The sequence below is a fragment of the Phyllobates terribilis genome, unplaced genomic scaffold (assembly GCF_046119375.1).
Source record: "Phyllobates terribilis strain yellow unplaced genomic scaffold, ASM4611937v1 Scaffold_2__4_contigs__length_985480577, whole genome shotgun sequence".
Taxonomy (NCBI): domain Eukaryota; kingdom Metazoa; phylum Chordata; class Amphibia; order Anura; family Dendrobatidae; genus Phyllobates; species Phyllobates terribilis.
Window position 1 is genome coordinate 636,912,671 of NW_027362762.1, and position 18,312 is coordinate 636,930,982.

Sequence of the window (18,312 nt, forward strand, 5' to 3'; positions counted from 1 at the left end):
GTAGAGCTGAAGCCTCTGTCACTCCACCTCTATTCTTCGACCAGCACCACTTCCTCCTGCTTGACTGATTGCAGCATTGCCTAAAGTCACATAGGTTAGAGGCTCCTAGTCGAGTAGGAGGAGGCGATGCTGGTTGAATTCTCATTCATTCTAGCTGCATCATTCATGTTTGCCCTGTAGATGTGATAATTCAAAAGTATTAATTATCAAATCATTGAAAAAATTATTAGTCTTTAAAAGACAGGCTTGAAATGCACTCGAAGGACAATGACCAAGCTTGATGTGAGTAAGGTCAGGTTCAGACAACTGTTTGAAAAACTGCAAAATGCAAGCCTTTGGCTCTGTGTGCCTGTCTGCTTTGTGGATGGTTGCAGGTTCATAAAATGACTATAATATTGCATGCTGCAATCTTTTTCTACATGTATCATTAGTGTGTGTAGAAAATCGCTCATATGCCCTAGCACAATGGTATAATTGGTCCATTTATGGTTTCTCATACACACTACTCTGATGTTACCCTTAGAATGAAGGGGGCAAGTCCACCCAGCCTGACCAGCAGAGAGAAGGCCCCTTTCATTAAAAGTATGCCCAATAGACATTTCTTGGGCTTATTACACATTGTGCGCCTATATTTTCTGAGGTGCAGGATTTACTGAAACCATGAGCATCTCCTTTCACATCAAGCCCATCTGCTTTGTAAGAAGGCTGACTGGGATGGAGTCAAAAAACAAAAATTAGCTGCAAAATGAAAGTTTAATAAATTCGGACAGTTTTAAGCCATAGAACTGTCATGCAGGGTTTGTTGCTTCCTCTTCCCTTTTTTATTTTTTTATTCACTAATTTCAAGATTTGTTTCTTGTGAGTGACTGAATGAGAATTGTTGACTTACATGGGTTGCAAACCTGAACGGCCATAGTATGATGCTCAGCCAGGAATGCAGGTGTATTCAGTCACCACAATCTGTCAGATTCATTAATCCTGGGTAAAGTGAAAGGAGTGTTCTAATGTTTCTTCAGGAGCGCAGTGCTCCACTGGCTCCCAGCTTCCTTTTTGTCAGGGGCGGTGCGCTGCTGAGGGCTGACAGTTCAGACCGGCTGCATGGTCACACCCATCTCCAAACTGAGCACATGTCTGTGCTGCTGGCCAAGGCAGCTTAGACCCTGCAGCATGGGAGAAGAACAGGGGGACAGAAACCTGCTGTTTCCAAACATAGAGCCTGCAAAAGGCACTCTCTCCTTGCCTAGGTTACCAGCCTTTCTGAAACTGCAGGGTGGCCGGTAACCTAGACAACAAGCGGTACACACTAGAATTAAAAATACCTCTGTTTTGAACAGAGGATTTTTATCAATAAGTTGTTTTTTTACAACCAAATTGAACCATTTAAAAGGAAGCTATGATCAAGAACTATTTGTCACTTTTTTCATATCACAATATTTATTAACTATTTGTGTGGAGGTTGGCCAAACGATGCTTCGGCCGATTGCTCGGCAACAGCTATCTCGGCCGACTCTCCCACACATGGGACGCTACTGTGTTCTCTATAAGTAAGCTGCTGACTAACACGTCGGGTGGCTGCTTATCTCAGAGAGAACAATGCAATTGGCAGTCTGAATTCAGACATTTGCAATCAATATCTCTCCCGACCACCAGTGTGCCAGTGCCCCCCCCATGCGGATTAGATTATCTTGACTGGTTCGACCGACGTTAGTCTAACTTACAGGGGACCTTTAGTTGCCTTATATTTAGGCCATTTTTTTTTTTCATGAGAAAAAATCTAAATTATATGGTAAATTTCCCCAGTGCCTTTAGCCACATCCCTTATTCTAGACACTTTCTAAAAATGTTTAGTGAGAAGGAACAATAACCGAAAAGTGGATCTGCCAGCAGACTTAATAACACAAGCTGTAAATATTGAGCTAGATCTCTTAGACCTGAAGATGAGCATGTTATGACTCCAGCTGTGGAAATCAAATGTCTCATGAGCCCAAATCTATTCATTCTTCACCCTCCCAGCCTGACTGACAGCTGTAGTACTGAGCAGGGTGAGACCTTTGCAGCAGGGAGGAGGAGCTGTCAATTAGCCCGTTCAGGCGGAGATTTATAGGAAATTAGGCCTTTTAGAACCATTTTGACATAGCTTTGAAAATCAAACATATGGCATGTTTGCCCAAATCTCATTTCAGTTTGATTTTAGTAAATCTCCCCTAATTCTCTGTTCTCACTGGACTTATTGCACCTGATTTTGCTGAATATTATGTGATTTTTTTTTTTCTTTTACTTTTCATAAGTTAATTTATAAGTTTCTTTTAAACTCTCTGTTGTAAAGGGTCCTGCTTGGATTAGACTTTTCGTCCTCTGATGTATTATTATTATTTATTTATTTTTATTTTTTGCAACACATCATTTACATAAAAGTGCCCATAAAATTAAAGTGCTAAGTTTCAGAAGCCTGTTTTGTAATTGTAGTATGTGGGTTTAATTATTAGGCAGCTCGGTTTGAAATTGTCAAAAAATAGTTAACTGTTCCCAGTGGTGCCAAATTTCTAGGCCCTTAGAGCAAGAAAAGGGATAAGCCATTTGAGTATGTAGTATATACACTTCAAAAGAGAAACTGTATGGGTTCTTTCACGCCAGTGTGCATCTTAGAAAATGGTGAGGCAAACCTGCAAGAAAACATGCCCTCCTAAAGATATATTGACGGAAAAATTAAAAATATTATGGCTATTGGATGTAGGAGAGGAAAAAATAATCACCAGCTCCTTAATGGGTTAAAGCAGCAATGCCAAACTTGGAAACTTTATTTCACACCTACCAGATTAAGAATTTTCTTGGATCTAATGAAATTGGTCATGTCTGAAAGTTAATTGTAACTCTCTAACTTCCCCACAAGGCCCCAACGTGGACGTACCTATGTTGTGCTGTTGGGTTGTTTATTTACCAGTCTCTGGATGCCATTGATGGGAAGCAGGCGAGAAGAACCAACAGCAGCACACCCCTTGGAGAGCTCTTTGATCATGGATGTGACTCTCTTTCTACAGGTATTTTTACTTCTATTCTGCTATTGTTTATGGGAATACTGATCATTTTACATTTGCTTTCTACATTGTAATGTGGACCATGATTTACAGCATTCTCTACACAACTCGTGAGGTTTGCCACCACCAGTCAGCTGTGCCTGGTTATACATATTGTAAAGAGCAGGACATCGCAACTCTTTACACGGCTTAGTGGTCTCACAGGTACGGCAGATCATCACCTATTCTAGATCAAGGCAGTATTGGAAGGGATTGTGTATCCCATGCCTACGGAGCCTGCCCTGCTGCCGAGTCATAATGCAAGACATGGCTAAATATAGGTAAGGCCTCTCTCTGTAACCAAGACCTTTAGGGAATTCCAGTGACGGTAGTCACCCGCACCTGTGGCCCATTTTCTGCTATTAGGTCAGGCTGACCACTGTGGTCTCCTAACAGCCATAGAGACTTACAGGTTGAAATCCGCAGGCAACCTTTTATCAGTTTAATAACGTGTAAATATAATGTATAATCCATACTACTTAATTGTTTCATGTAACTTAGTCAAGAACTATAAGAAATACATTATATTAGTTGGAAAACAAAATCCCTTCATGACGTATGACTGATGGAATATTTCCATTGTTTCTTGTGAAGCATGACTGAAGTCTTTTCTGGCAGCCTGACAAGTCAGGGCTGTAAGGCACAGTCACTTCTTGGCATGTATGTTGGGAAAGCTCCCGGTGTACATATTGACCTAGCTCCCTTGCACCCTACAAAAGCCAAGTGTTTGTTTTTTACCTGCTGTGTATGAAAATGTAATCTACCACTCCTTTCCAATGGTGAGGAGCACATTATAAAAAAAAAACAAAAAAAAACCTGTACTATTATGTGTCGGTGCTTCCATTACAGGTAAATGGCAGGGAATACTTCAAAATAGCAAAAAATGAATAATAAAATTGTCTGTATTTTTCCAGATTATGTGCACTCCCACCATTTTAGAGTTTGGGGGGAGAGAGAACGAATAAACAAGCAGGCAATTAACTTGCTTTTTCTGTTTTGGTGCTATCTAATGAAGTAAAGCAATTTAATAACTTGAGAATTCCCCTTTAAGGGCTTGTCCATTGCTGGAAAACCCATTATTAAATGCCCCATTTTACATTACATTACAGTGACCACTAATGGGGTGCAGCTTTCTTACTCCTGCAAGATGGGACGGAATAGTAATTATATTATAGGGGCTCTGTCAGTACAAAATGACTGCTTAAGCCTAGTACAGGTTCTCTGTGCTCCACAGCAGGGGCCAAACGTTGAAATACACCTTCCTAGCTGCTTGTTTTCCCTCAATCTCCATCTGAAGGGAAGCGATAGATGGAAAACAGTTAGGAAGGTGCACTTAAATGTTTGGTTGCGCTATGATACACCAATTGCCTGTACTTCTATTGAACAGTCATTCTGTGCTGACAGTCACCTTTTATCTCCTTCACGACCTTTTTGACATACCTATATATCATGGTCAGGTAGGGGTTCCTGTCCTTTGACATATGGGTACTTCTTGCAGCACAGGAGCTGTGCCCACTCTATTTACACTGGTAGCTCGGCTTACATGATAGCCGAGCCCCTGCTGTCCCATTCAGGAGCAGTGCCCACAGTTCCCCGGGCCATTTAGCTTCCTAAATGCTGCTATCAATAGCGATCGCAGCATTTTGGAGGCTAGGAGAGGAAGGCGGCTCCCTCTCCCTTCCGATCAGCGCCCCGAGACTTCATCGTGAGAGCCTGATTGTTGTCATACCTGCCAAAAATCGGAATAGTAAGCGATCAAAAAAATGTTGTGCCCGAAAATGGGACCAATAAAAATGTCAAATTGTCCTGCAAATAAGCAAGCCCTCACATGACACTCATTTATAGCTCTCAAGATAAGGCTATGCAAAAACTTGTTTTTGCAAAAAAAACAAAAAAAAAGCGGCTTTTAGGGTATGTGTGCACATTCAGTAGAATTTCTTCACCATTTTTGCATTTCTTGGCAGGAAAAATGCAGCTGCAAAAATGATCATATTGGGAAGTTTTTGACTGAAGTCCATGGTGAAACATGGAAGGCAAAAATGTGCGGAGAATTGACATGCTGCTGATTATTTTCTGCACCAAATCTGCAAGGCAAAAATAAGCAACATGTGAATGACACTTCAGGTTTCTCATTCACTTTGCTGGCATTAGGATTGTCTCAAGTTTTGCTAGGAAATCTGCATGGCAAAAACGCACCAAATCTTCAATGTGTGCACATGGCCTTAGTGTGTGACAGCATCCAAACATAAACTATATATTATATATAATCTGGTATAGCTGTAATCTCAGCGACCTGAAAAATAAAGTCCTCTAATCACTTACACCACACGACGAATGGCATACAAAATAAATGAAACCAATTCTTCACCTGCTGTTGATTTGTTTATTCGGCTTCCCAAAGATCGCAGTATGTCTTGGCTCACATTTATTCTGCATTGAACAGTTACACTGGGATTCCAAGTATATCTCTGAAATATGAGAGGCAGATGGAGGCACTGTGGACCTACCAACCAACAAGAATTCTGGCTCGCACAGATCTATTAGCTTTCCTTCAAGAACCCCCTCCTATTCTGTACTCATTACCTGTATTAATTGCACCTGTTTGAACTCGTTACCTGTATAAAAGACACCTGTCCAAACAATCAATCACGCTCCAACCTCTCCACCATGGCCAAGAACAAAGAGCTGTCTAAGGACACCCGGGATAAAATTGTAGACCTGCACAAGGCTGGAATGGGCTACAGGATAATGGGCAAGTGGCTTGTTAAGAAGGCAGCAACTGTTGGCACAATTATTAAAAAATGGAAACACAAGATGACTGTCAATCTTCTTCAGTCTGGGTCTCCATGCAAGATCTATCCTTGTGGGGTAAGGATGATTCTGAGAAAGGTCAGGAATCAGCCCAGAACTACATGGAAAGACTTGGTCAATGACCTGAAGAGAGCTGGGACCACAATCTCAAACATTACTGTTAGTAACACACTACGCATGGATTAAAATCCTGCTGGGTACGCAAGGTCCCCCTGTTCATACCAGCACATGTCCAGGCCCATTTGAAGTTCACCAATGACCATCTGGATGATCCAGAGGAGGCATGGGAAAAGGTCTTGTGGTCAGATGAGACCAAAATACAACTTTTTGGTATCAGCTCCACTCATCGTGTTTGGAGGAAGAAGTAGGATGAGTACAAACCCAAGAACACATCCCAACCGTGAAGCATGGTGGGGAAATATATTTTTGGGGTGCTTTTCTGCAATGGGAACTGCACCGTATTGAAGGGAGGATGGATGGGGCCATAGCAAGATTTTGGCCAAAAGCATCCTTCCCTCAGTCAGAGCATTGAACATGGGTCATGGTTGGTTCTTTCAGCATGACAATGACCCGAAACACACAGACAGGGCAACGAAGGAGTGGCTCCGTAAGAAGCATTTATTAAGAAGCATTTCAAGCTCCTGCAGTGGCCTATCCAGTCTCCAGACCTGAACCCAATAGTAAATCTTTGGAGGGAGCTGAAACTCAATGTTGCCCAGCAACAGCTCCAAAACCTGAACGATCTGGAGAAGATCTGTATGGAGGAGAGGGTCAAATCCCTGCTGCAGTGTGTGCAAACTTGGTCAAGAACTGCAGGAAACATCTGACCTCTGTAATTGGTAATATTTTGTACAGAAGCCTTTTAAGTTCTGTTTTTCTACTGTATGAAATACTTATTTCATGCAACAAAATGCAATTTAATTATGTAAAAATCATACAATGTGATTTTTCTATTTTTAGATTCTCACAGTTGAAGTGTAGCTACGATAATAATCACAGACCTCTCCATTCTTTGTAGGTGGGAAAGCATGCAAAATAGGCAGTTTATCAAATACTTATTCTCCCCACTGTAGGTACTTCTGACAATTTTACTCCAGTCCTGGCCACATGTGACAGCTTTTTGTACATTGGGCAAAGCATTTCCGGGGTGTGACTGAGCTCAGACAACGTTTATCATCATCATAATTTATGCCACAAAAGTGATGGAAATTATGACAGAATTTTACTCCAGTCCATGACTTAAGTACACTGCTCAAAAAAATAAAGGGAACACTTAAACAGAATATAACGCCAAGTAAATCAAACTTCTGTGAAATCAAACTGTCCACTTAGGAAGCAACACTGATTGACAATCAATTTCACATGCTGTTGTGCAAATGGAATAGACAATACATGGAAATTATTGGCAATTATCAAGACACCCTCAATAAAGGAGTGGTTCTGCAGGTGGGAACCACAGACCATATCTCAGTACCAATGCTTTCTGGCTGATGTTTTGGTCACTTTTGAATGTTGATTGTGCTTTCACACATGAGACGGACTCTACAACCCACAGAAGTTGCTCAGGTAGTGCAGCTCATCCAGGATGGCACATCAGCGCGAGCTGTGGCAAGAAGGTGTGCTTTGTCTGTCAGTGTAGTGTCCAGAGGCTGGAGATGCTACCAGGAGACAGGCCAGTACACCAGGAGATGGGAAGGGGGGGCCATAGGAGGGCAACAAACCAGCAGCAGGACCGCTACCTCCTACTTGTGCAAGGAGGAACAGGAGGCGCACTGCCAGAGCCCTGCAAAATGACCCCCTGCAGGCCAGAAATGTGCATGTTTCTGCACAAACGGTTAGAAACAGACTTCATGAGGGTGGTATGAGGGCCCGACGTCCACAGATGGGGGTTGTGCTCACAGCCCAACACCGTGCAGGACACTTGGCATTTGCCACAGAACACCAGGATTGGCAAAGTTGCCACTGGCGCCCTTTGCTCTTCACAGATGAAAGCAGGTTCACACTGAGCACATGTGACAGACTTGACAGTCTGGAGACGCCGTGGAGAGCGATCTGCTGCCTGCAACATCCTTCAGCATGACCGGTTTGGCAGTGGGTCAGTAATGGTGTGGTGTGGCATTTCTTTGGAGGGCCGCACAGCCCTCCATGTGCTCGCCAGAGGTAGCCTGACTGCCATTAGGTACCGAGATGAGATCCTCAGACCCCTTGTGAGATCATATGCTGGTGCTGTTGGCCCTGGGTTCCTCCTAATGCGGGACAATGCCAGACCTCATGTGGCTGGAGTGTGTCAGCAGTTCCTGCAAGATGAAGGCATTGAAGCTATGGACTGGCCGCCCGTTCCCCAGACCTGAATCCGATTTGAGCACATCTGGGACATCATGTCTCGCTCCATCCACCAACGTCACCTTGCACCACAGACTGTCCAGGAGTTGGTGGATGCTTTAGTCCAGGTCTGGGAGGAGATCCCACAGGAGACCATCCGCAACCTCATCAGGAGCATGCCCATGCACTGTAGGGAGGTCACACAGGCACGTGGAGGCCACACACAATACTGAGCCTCATTTTGACTTGTTTTAAGGACATTACATCAAAGTTGGATCAGCCTGTAATGTGTTTTTCCACTTTAATTTTGGGGGTGACTCCAAATCCAGGCCTCCATTGGTTAATAAATTTGATTTCCATTGATGATTTTTGTGTGGTTTTGTTGTCAGCACATTCACCTTTGAATACTTTGTTCTGTACATTGAGAATATTTCATTCATTCAGATCTAGGATGTGTTGTTTGAGTGTTCCCTTTATTTTTTTGAGCAGTGTATATATCTTATACTGGGGCATGGCAGCTGAAAGATGTGCCAAATTCATTGAGGCACATGCCTCTTAGTAGAATACATCTTTATCCATCACAGACTACATAAAGACTCTCATATAAAATGCTAGTCTTTTTGAATCCATACCCAAGACTTTTATGTAGAATAGGAGTACAATCAGATGCCAATTGTCCTATGAGTTGGCTTAATGAAGTGCACTTTATGCACATGCTTTGCAGTTTCCTACTGTAGGTAATTATTGAGGGAGACGTTGGCCTTTAAGTAGAATTTATCTTCCAGCAGATCCCAATCTTTGTATGTTGGTTCTTAGTAACCATAGTAGAGGAAGATCTGTTCTTCATTGGTATATTGCACATCAGGCCAAAAAATTAAGTTAATACAAGAGCATGCACAGAAAGTGGAATGCCATGTGTAAGTTAGACGGGTTAAACAACTGGAGGAGAATAAGAGGTAGTATTCCAGATACTTTTACTCATTGTATGGGCCCCCTATCACTGGCATGTTGCTCAGATGCATGAACACATTTGCGTTGATAATCTGGTTAGCTTCCCATAAGTGAATACAAGTTCAATATACAAATCTGACAAACTTTTCACCATGTTTTTTGAAGTAACACCTCTAAGTCCATATTGTTACTAAATAAATATTATCCCCATACTATTACTCAACAAAGTTCCCCTTTGTGTCTCTTCATACAGTAGTAATGCTTGTTGTCTGCTTTGTGCCAGGGCTTTGTCGTCGGGAAGCCAAACCTTCGACTCCTCAATTTCCCTGACTCCAGGCTCCCAGGGTGGATTTGATTTAAATCTAACTGATTTAAATCACGATTTAAATCACTAGTCAGTAAGGCTTGATTTAAATCAGTGATTTAAATCAAAGTTTCTACCTAAACTAGTTCTTGCTACTTTACTTTAACATGCAAGTAGATGAAGATTTTTAGAATCACTTTTTATATTACTTTTTTCTCCCCAGTTTAATGGGTTAATCATTCATATTTGGACACCACTGTTCTGTTGTACTTAGGATGGAGAAAAATAATCCTGACCTTAATAACAATTTAAATAGATTTATTCAACTGAAACAATAACAACATTACAGCATAAGTTATTTGCTTAAACAAACATCCATGTTTGTTAACTAATTTGGCTAAACAAAATATATATATTTTAAGAAACTTAGACTGTCAGCCCAGCCGACACATGAAAAACTTAAATACTACTGTCCCTGCTGTCCTCTGTAGCTCACTCGTCGTCATCTTCATCATCATCTTCTTCTTTGTTCCTATTCATAATCTGGAAAAGAAAAACAAGCTTTCCTGCTTTATTGGGTCCCAACCGATTTCTCAATTTAGAATGAATGAGTCCAAAGGAAGAGAATATTCTTTCAACGCCTGCAGAAGAAGCTACTGCTGTTAAAAGTGAAATCATTACTTGAACAGTCTCTAAATCCAAGCGCTTAAGTGACTTCCACCAGTTTACTGGTGTGACCTTCCTTAAAATATCTTCAGCAAACATATATTTCTTGAATGGTTCCCCCTTAGCTCTGAAGTTTATTATAGTTGGCATTAAAGATGGATGATTGCTGGATACCCATGTCATAGCTAACTCCTCTTCCTCAGCACTTAGGTTTTGACCCTGATATTGGATATTGACAATATTTGCCAAAAAATGAGCTGGAGTCAGTGCTTGTCCCATTCGTTTGTTTACTGCTTGTAATTTAATTCTGTCCATGTGTAGTTCTGTTTTTAAGTGTTCACTCAGTTCCTTCCAAATTTCAACAGCATCCGCAATAAAACAGCTATTTTTCTGTATTTTGTTTAAAGCTTGAGAGATGGGTTTCAGGAAGCTCAGCATATGTTCAACATTTCTCTTAAGCCCAATGTTGAGGATTTTGGCCGTGACAGTGCCATCTATTTTATCTCGATTTTCTTCACAAAGTGTCATCAGAATAGGCCAGTTTTTGATATACTGCTCAAAACAGTCCACCACAGAGTTCCATCTAACATCTTGTGGGAGGGTTAGCTTGGTTCCACCCATCCTTTTCAGAGCTGCTGCAGCAAAATGATTATTACGGAAGTATTTAGCAATTTCAACAACATTAGCCTTTATTTCTGGAACACTTAAGTCTTTGGCTAAGAGTTGCAGCAAATGAGCACTGCAACCATATGTTATTAGCCGCTTTGTATTCCCTCCCTGCTCTTCTAAATTTCTTCTCATCTTGGATACGTTTGCAGCATTGTCAGTGACCAAACTGCGTACTAGACATTTGAATTTTTGTTCACATGTTGTTATAGCTTTTACTGCCACTTCTTGTAAGTATTCTGCTGTGTGTGCATTTCCTGACGTATCAGTTGTTTGTGCAAGGAAGACTTTACCTTCTTCTGTTGTTATACAAGCACATACAATAGGATCATTGTGGACATTACTCCACCCATAAATACTTAGGTTAACAATTTTACCCTCCAGAGCTGTTGCACATTGCTCCATTTCTCTGTCATACACTTGATCCAGCAGTTTCCCTGCAACATCAGCTCTGCTGGGTGGACTGTATCCTGGTCTCAGTGACTGAACCATATTAGTGAAATGTGGGTTCTCAGTCAGACGGAAAGAAGAGTTCGTTGCGTAAATAAACTGGGCAATTTTTTCATCAATCAACTCTTTTTCTAATCTGCTAGTTCTTATCACAAACCTATCTATGGTGGTTCCAGGAGGTAAAGGTTTTTTCTTCCTTTTGGGTGATGGTGATATGTGGCTGTGGGTGTCTGATGATGATACTGCTGCTAATGAAGCACTATCCTGGATGGATAACTCTGAAACTGTAGAACAGGATGATGGTGATCTTGGAGGTGGATAGTTTCCAGAATCCATGAATTCCCCTAAACAAAAAAAGTCAATGCTGTTATTTTATTGTTTATACAATTTCTGCTTATTGTACACAACTCATCACTGCCCCTGCCCCAAAAGGAATATTTGTTTTTCTTCATAACTGTACCAAATGACAGTAACATGCAGTAATAATAAGAAATATAATTTTTCTCACACAAGACAGTTCAGTCTTTAGAAATAGGATTCAATAAAATGTTTACCAACAGATCCGGCCTGTTCAGAAGTGTTTCTTTGGTCATCTTCATCACCGCACTTCTCATGATGTTGCCTCATTCGCGCCACCAGGCCTTGCATCTCTTTGTTGCATCGTTTGCATTTTGCACGCATGCCTGCCTTACCGATAGGCGAAGGAGCTTCATTAAAATATTCCCAAACTGGGTCTCTTTTACGGCCTGCTGCCATTATAAGGAAATAATGTAATAAACCTCAGATCGTACACACAAACAGATCCAGACTTGTCTGTCTGTGGCTATGCTGCAGTATTGTGCTCAAAGTTTCACTTTCATTTTCTTGTCTGCTTGCCCTTCCTCCTCCTCACACTTAGATTCACATTCTTCTTGTGTTGTGCAGATCTATTCCACTCCAAACAATCAGAAACATATTGTCTAACTTCTTGGACTTGGCACTGAAGGGGTTGATTCTGTATTCATAGGTTTGTAGAACAATAGGATTAAGGTCTTTTTCTCAACTCTGTTCATGTTGTAACATTTTTGCTGTGAAGAAGAGGCTGGGACCTCTGCGGAGTCCAATTCAGTTTTGAGAACTGCGTAAGTAAAGCGAGCGTCTGTGATAATATAGGAGAGAAACTGCCCACTAATCCTACAGAAACCTCTGGAAGAGCATGGCATTGTGAATGTTACACATATACAGCCTTTATTCTACTGAGTTAAACAACTCAGCTTTATCTCATGATGGAAGAACCTTTGGATGGTAAAATATTTTCCTCAAAAAGCAGTTTATTGAAAAAAATCCGATTTAAATCAAAAAAATCCGATTTTATTTTTTTTTGATTTTTTTTAAAAAAAACATTGATTTTTATCCACCCTGCAGGCTCCACAGCCCGGCCTCACTACTGAGCATGTACATAAAGTGCAGCACAGATTCATCTCACTACTGAGCATGTACATAAAGTGCAGCACAGATTCATCTCACTACTGAGCATGTACATAAAGTGCAGCACAGATTCATCTCACTACTGAGCATGTACATAAAGTGCAGCACAGATTCATCTCAACTAAAAGCTCAGATCCTTAGATCAGGAATAGAACAGACATTTATACAGATATACAGTATAACAGATATAGGACATTTCATAACTTTCCCAAATAATTCTGAAGATATTTACAGCACATACTGCATTGAACTACTGTACCCAATTTAGTATATATTTTAGGAGTCTGTCCACTTTATACCCACTCCGACTCCACCAAAATCGACTCAGACTCCGATTCCACAGCCCTGCTTTGTGCCAAATGTAGTATTATTGCCCCCACAGTGGCTCCCATACGGTAGTATTGACCAAGTACTGTGACCTCATACAAGTGTAACGTTCCTCATAGTCGTAGTATTCCTTTATGTGGCCCCCATATATGAACAAGATGCCTATGTGGCCCCCATACATTAAAGGGAACCTATCCTCAAACTATGGGCAGCATGAATCAGAGCCTGATTACACTATTGAAGACAAATTCTGTTTTTCTCAGAGAAACTATACTTTAAAGGTTTGGCTGGGGACGATAGCCGGTCATGAGACTAGCCTGTCTAGCTTCTCTCAGCGCCTCTCTAAGTCTTTCCCTTATCACTTAGTCTCCTCTGTCTATGGTGCCCTGCAGTATTTTAAATGATATCTTCTCTGAAACGCTGCAGCATTTCAGAGAAAAATATAATTGAGTGTAATTGTGCCGCCACACGCTACTTCATGATGCCCGTGGTTTGGGCACCATGACTCAGATGACAAGTTTCTCCCTTTTTGGACCCTTAACTTTTAATACTGCTTGCCCACCCTCTGTTGCCCCCCGTGTAGAAATCGTGCCCCTATAGTGCTCCTCGGACTTTTTTTTTTTTTGTTTCAAATTAAACAACCAAATCTCTCCCCACTTCCACACTGAGCGGCTCTGTCCTCTTCCTTTTACTTCTGGCTGACTCTCTGCCCCACACTTGCCTGCAGCTACAGAACGCAGCGGCATCGTGTCACAGATCCTACCTGGAAAGTGATGCCGCTTTGCTTTGCAGCTGCTTACATGTGGAGTGGCTCTCTGCTCCGCGATTAGTTTTCAACTAGAAGTGCATCTGTCGAGCCCCCCCACCCCCCCATTCACGGGCCCATTCTCGATCTTTACACCCCTGCTTATACTTGCATATATTACTTAATTTCTTTTTCATCTACGATAGGGAGTAAGGTACGTTTTGCACTCAGCACATTTGACATTGCATTGAATCTATTGCATAGGGAGGAAGGTACATTTTGCACTCAGCTCATTTGGCATTGCATTGAATCTATTGCTGTATTTACACTGGTTGACCACCTCCATTTATACAACCTGCAATAGCCAGTTTAGGCTATCCAGCTGCCTGTTTTAGGCCACTCAACGTCACTTACATAGTCGCAGAATGGTAGATAATATGATCGTTGTGTGCGCATAGAATACTATTGTTTTCTGCAGCAGATACCCTGTCTAAATTAAAGTTAGAATGATGTGTTTCGAGAACGATGACTTTTAAAGACATTTCACCTGACTAGTGTTTTGTTCGTCAGGTGAATGGCAGCCTGTTTACAGTGCCTGATTATTGGTAAATAAGCTTTCTCCTGATTATTAGTCAGATTAAATGCACTCTAAGGGTCGCTTTGTGTGTGTGTTGGTCTTCACCTCTTGTGGCACATATAAATTATCTATATCTTTAGATGTTGAGAGGTGATTGGTTACTTTCTGTATCACTACTACTTTTATGGTTTACTATTGTTTCATGTATGGAGATTTATTCTTTGTTTCTCTGAGTAACTGTCCTTTTTATATTTTTTTAGTAATAGTACACATGAAGATAAGAGCGTTTTAGTATATCTTATCTGGTTCTTTCTCCTCGACTGATCATTCACCCTCAATCCACAAATGAAATCTGTATTCAGTGAAGACTGATTTACATTAAGGGATGAGATGATAGTTGATGGTCATAAAGTTTTATTAATGGGGAGGGGGGGCAGAGGGACGAGCTAGAGGCAAACGCAGACATTCTCCTGCACGTTGACTTCAAATCACTGTTACTCTGGAAAAATAAAACAAAATCAGTAGCTCATTTTGTGTACCATTTTGTTACCACATTAAATTCCAGATTTTGACTGGTCCTATAACACTATGAATAGCTGTATGTTTGCATGTGTTAATACATGTGTTTATTCTTTTTAACAGTATTCGTGGTTTTGGGAACATGTATTGCAGTACAGCTTGGTACACACCCAGACTGGATGTTCTTCTGCTGCTTTGCAGGCATGTTCATGTTCTACTGTGCTCATTGGCAAACATATGTTTCTGGAATGCTGCGGTTTGGCATGTAAGTTACTTAATATCATGTACAATAATGTAGGCTTGTATTGTAATTTATTACAGCTTATTCATGGACTAATTGTTTGGAAATATTCATGATTACAGTATCGTAGAGGTTACACACCTAAGTAATCATCTAACCACAAGATAGATCATAAATGTGTGAACGTAATTCCAAAGTCATCTGTGTGAATGAAGCATATTAGAGCATATGTGACATCTGCTGTAATAGCTAGAACTGCTATAGGAAGTCAGTGGAGTAGTGGTCACACATACTTAGTAACACTTCATACATACAGGAGACTTAAACACATCAGTTCTTGTGATAGGTGGGGATCCAATAGGTCGGACCCCTACAGGTCATCCATTTATCACCTATCCTGTAGTTTTATATGTTTTGAGACAACCCCTTTAAAGAATAGGAGCATATTAGAGGGTGAAGGGGGACATATTTGCCCCACACTATATTTAGGCTTATAGATGTCTCTCAAATGTGCACTGGTTTTTCAGACTTCCTCCCACATTTGGCAGAGTTAATTACCTCAAACTTAAGAAACATCTCAGGAGTAATAGTATTATGTACAGAGTGAATGTTGTATATAATACTGAGCCCAATGATTGACTGCAGTGGTCACATTTGCTGAAGGTGTGACATAGTGGCCACAGCCTGGCAGCAGTGGAGAGCCAGGACTAAAGCAGCGGTGGAAGAGTAGACCTTAGTTATTGCTGTTTTTCTTTGTTTTTTTTCAAGTATTCACATTTGCTAGCCCAATAAAGTAAAAAAAGAAAAAAAAAAAGTTCTTGGAACATTGCTCTAAAATCGCTCATTACTTTCCTGTTTTTCTTGTTGTTGAAGTTACAACAATTGTTATAACCCAGCCATAATGGGTATGTTAACTTTGGCACATACTTAGCTATAGCACAAAAAAAAAAATTCATTTTGATATTGGAATTAAGAAAAGTTAACCATGGTAGGTGAAGGTTGTAACTCCACCAAAAATCTTTCCAACAATGTATTGTTTTTACAGAGAAATACGCCACCCACAGGTCTCATATTGTCCTGCAAAAACTCATTGAAATTTGCTTTGAAATTATTGATAACGTGCCATATTCTCCTGATTTTGCACCATCTGATTTATCTTTCCAAAACTCAAAAAATCATTAATGTGACAAAACGTTAAAACAAACTTCCAAATCAAACTTTTTCTTTTCTAGGCTAGGCTAACTGTATATCGATATGCCCTTGTATAATATATCCTTCTCAACATTTGAAATTGCAACACCAAGAAAAAACAAATTGTAGAGTTATGTAAATCACAGGATCAATAGACATGTTCATCTAAATTTGAGTATGAAGTATGAGCACCACACACAGAAATAAACACTTGCCTGCCTTGGCATGCTATCACTGAAGTTAATGGTCATCTGAGGAATGTTCTGCCATGCTGAATGCATTTGGGCACACATCAGGATCTGCGCTGGCAGATCTGTGCAATTGCTTACCAAGGACATCCCAAATGTCCTTGATGTGAGACTAGTAAAGAGATGCTGCAGACCATGGTAGCACATTTTGGCCACACGCAGGCTGCTCACAGTAGCACTAGTAATATGCAGCCAGTGTTGCAAAATGGCCCCGGAGACAGAAATGGCCATACCACTGGTTCCACTACTAAATCAATGTATCGCTAAGCTGTGAGTGTACCTGAAATGAAGACTAGAGGGGTCCAGCTACCATACTTAGTCACCCCACACCATAATTCCAGGAGTAGGACTAGTGTGACCTGCCCTTGTGGAGGCCTCTTTGTGCTCTTACCCACATGGTCTAGTCAGATTTAATGAAAGGCTTGGTATGGGACGTCAAAAAAACTACGAGCCAAAGACGTCAAACCGTGTCTACACAAACCATCAGAAGGTGTTTGCGTAACTTTGGGCTATGAGCTAGGTGTCCAACCACAGGTATTCCCTTTGACCTAATACATCCGCTCTCAAAGACTATCATAGTGAAGAGAGACTGAAATGGAGGCTGGAATAGAGGTCTATCCTCTTCAGCAATGAGTCCTGTTTTTGTCTTTTATGCAGTGATAAATGTAGATTGGTGTAGACACTGTGGACAACACCATAAAGAGGCCTTTATGAGGGAAGGTGAGTATCCCTGAAGACCTTTTTCAACAAAAACATCAGGCCGCATATTGGTACTGTGAGCAGCCAGTGTTTCCTAAACGTGCCACAAAGTCTCCCAACGAGCACATCTGGGACATCATTGGTCCGCAATTGCAAAGGGAGCTGCCATCTTGATAGTTTGCTACGCAATGCCATTTAGTGAAACAAACCAGATAAAGGGCGCTCCCATCAAGATCAAAAGACAAATAGATGCGATAAGTGCAGATAAAACAAGTATTATGTGAAAAATTATTTTTATTAAATACTACACTTTACTGCTACATTCAGCCTTTCTCAGGTGCATGAGGAAGATGATCTGAGGAAAGCTGGATGCAGCTATAACGCATAGTGTTTAATAAGTATTTTTCAAATACTTCTTGTTTTATCCGCACTTAATGGATCCATTTGCCTTTTTATCTCAAAAGGAGCACCCTTTATCTGGTTTGTTTTACTTTATTAAAGGAAACCTGTCAGGTCCTCTATGCCCTCCAACCCAGCATTCACCTTTTCTATGCATAAATTCCCTGCCTAACAAGCCCTGTATAAAGTTATTCAGTTAAAGGCTTTAAAAAAAGCATTTATAATGTTCCCATTTTGTATGTTTGTATGTATGTATGTATAGATCACAACAAGATAGTAATTCATTGTTTCCAATGCCTGCACCACACAGACTGAGAATTAAAGCTACAAGGGTGCTCAATACATCATGAAGAATCTTGCTCCATTCCATTTGCAAATCTGCAAACAGTCTTTGCTATGGGTACGGGCCTCAAACAGTCACCATAACTCATCCCAAAGGTGCTCTATAGGCTGTAAATCAGGTGATTTGCTTAGCCTTTGCAACAAGCGAACATTTTCTGTGCTAACCAATTTTTTACTAAATTGGATGTGTGCTTAGGATCATGTCTTGCTGGAATTTCCATCCCTTGCTTACTTTTGTTTTACCATGTGGCAGCATTACATTCTCCAGTATATCCTTGTACATGGTAGCATTCATACTTCCATCAATTCTTTG

The 18,312-nt window shown here is 40.9% G+C and overlaps 2 protein-coding genes across 2 annotated transcripts in view; one reads left to right on the top strand and one right to left on the bottom strand.

Moving 5' to 3' along the window:
• The window catches only part of LOC141221965 (choline/ethanolaminephosphotransferase 1), a 63,460-nt gene that overhangs the window by 17,893 nt on the left and 27,255 nt on the right, over positions 1-18,312 (top strand). The window contains exons 3-4 of the mRNA XM_073666608.1: positions 2,891-3,038; positions 15,003-15,144. Coding sequence (XP_073522709.1) covers positions 2,891-3,038; positions 15,003-15,144 — 290 coding nt within the window. The remainder of the gene's footprint in view (positions 1-2,890; positions 3,039-15,002; positions 15,145-18,312) is intronic.
• LOC141252899 (uncharacterized) lies at positions 9,882-12,302 on the bottom strand. Its single transcript, XM_073670662.1, has 2 exons — positions 11,799-12,302; positions 9,882-11,588 (listed from the first exon to the last, which is right to left on the bottom strand). The coding sequence occupies exons 1-2, from the start codon at positions 11,998-12,000 to the stop codon at positions 9,955-9,957; spliced, it is 1,836 nt and encodes a 611-aa protein (XP_073526763.1). The 5' UTR covers positions 12,001-12,302; the 3' UTR covers positions 9,882-9,954.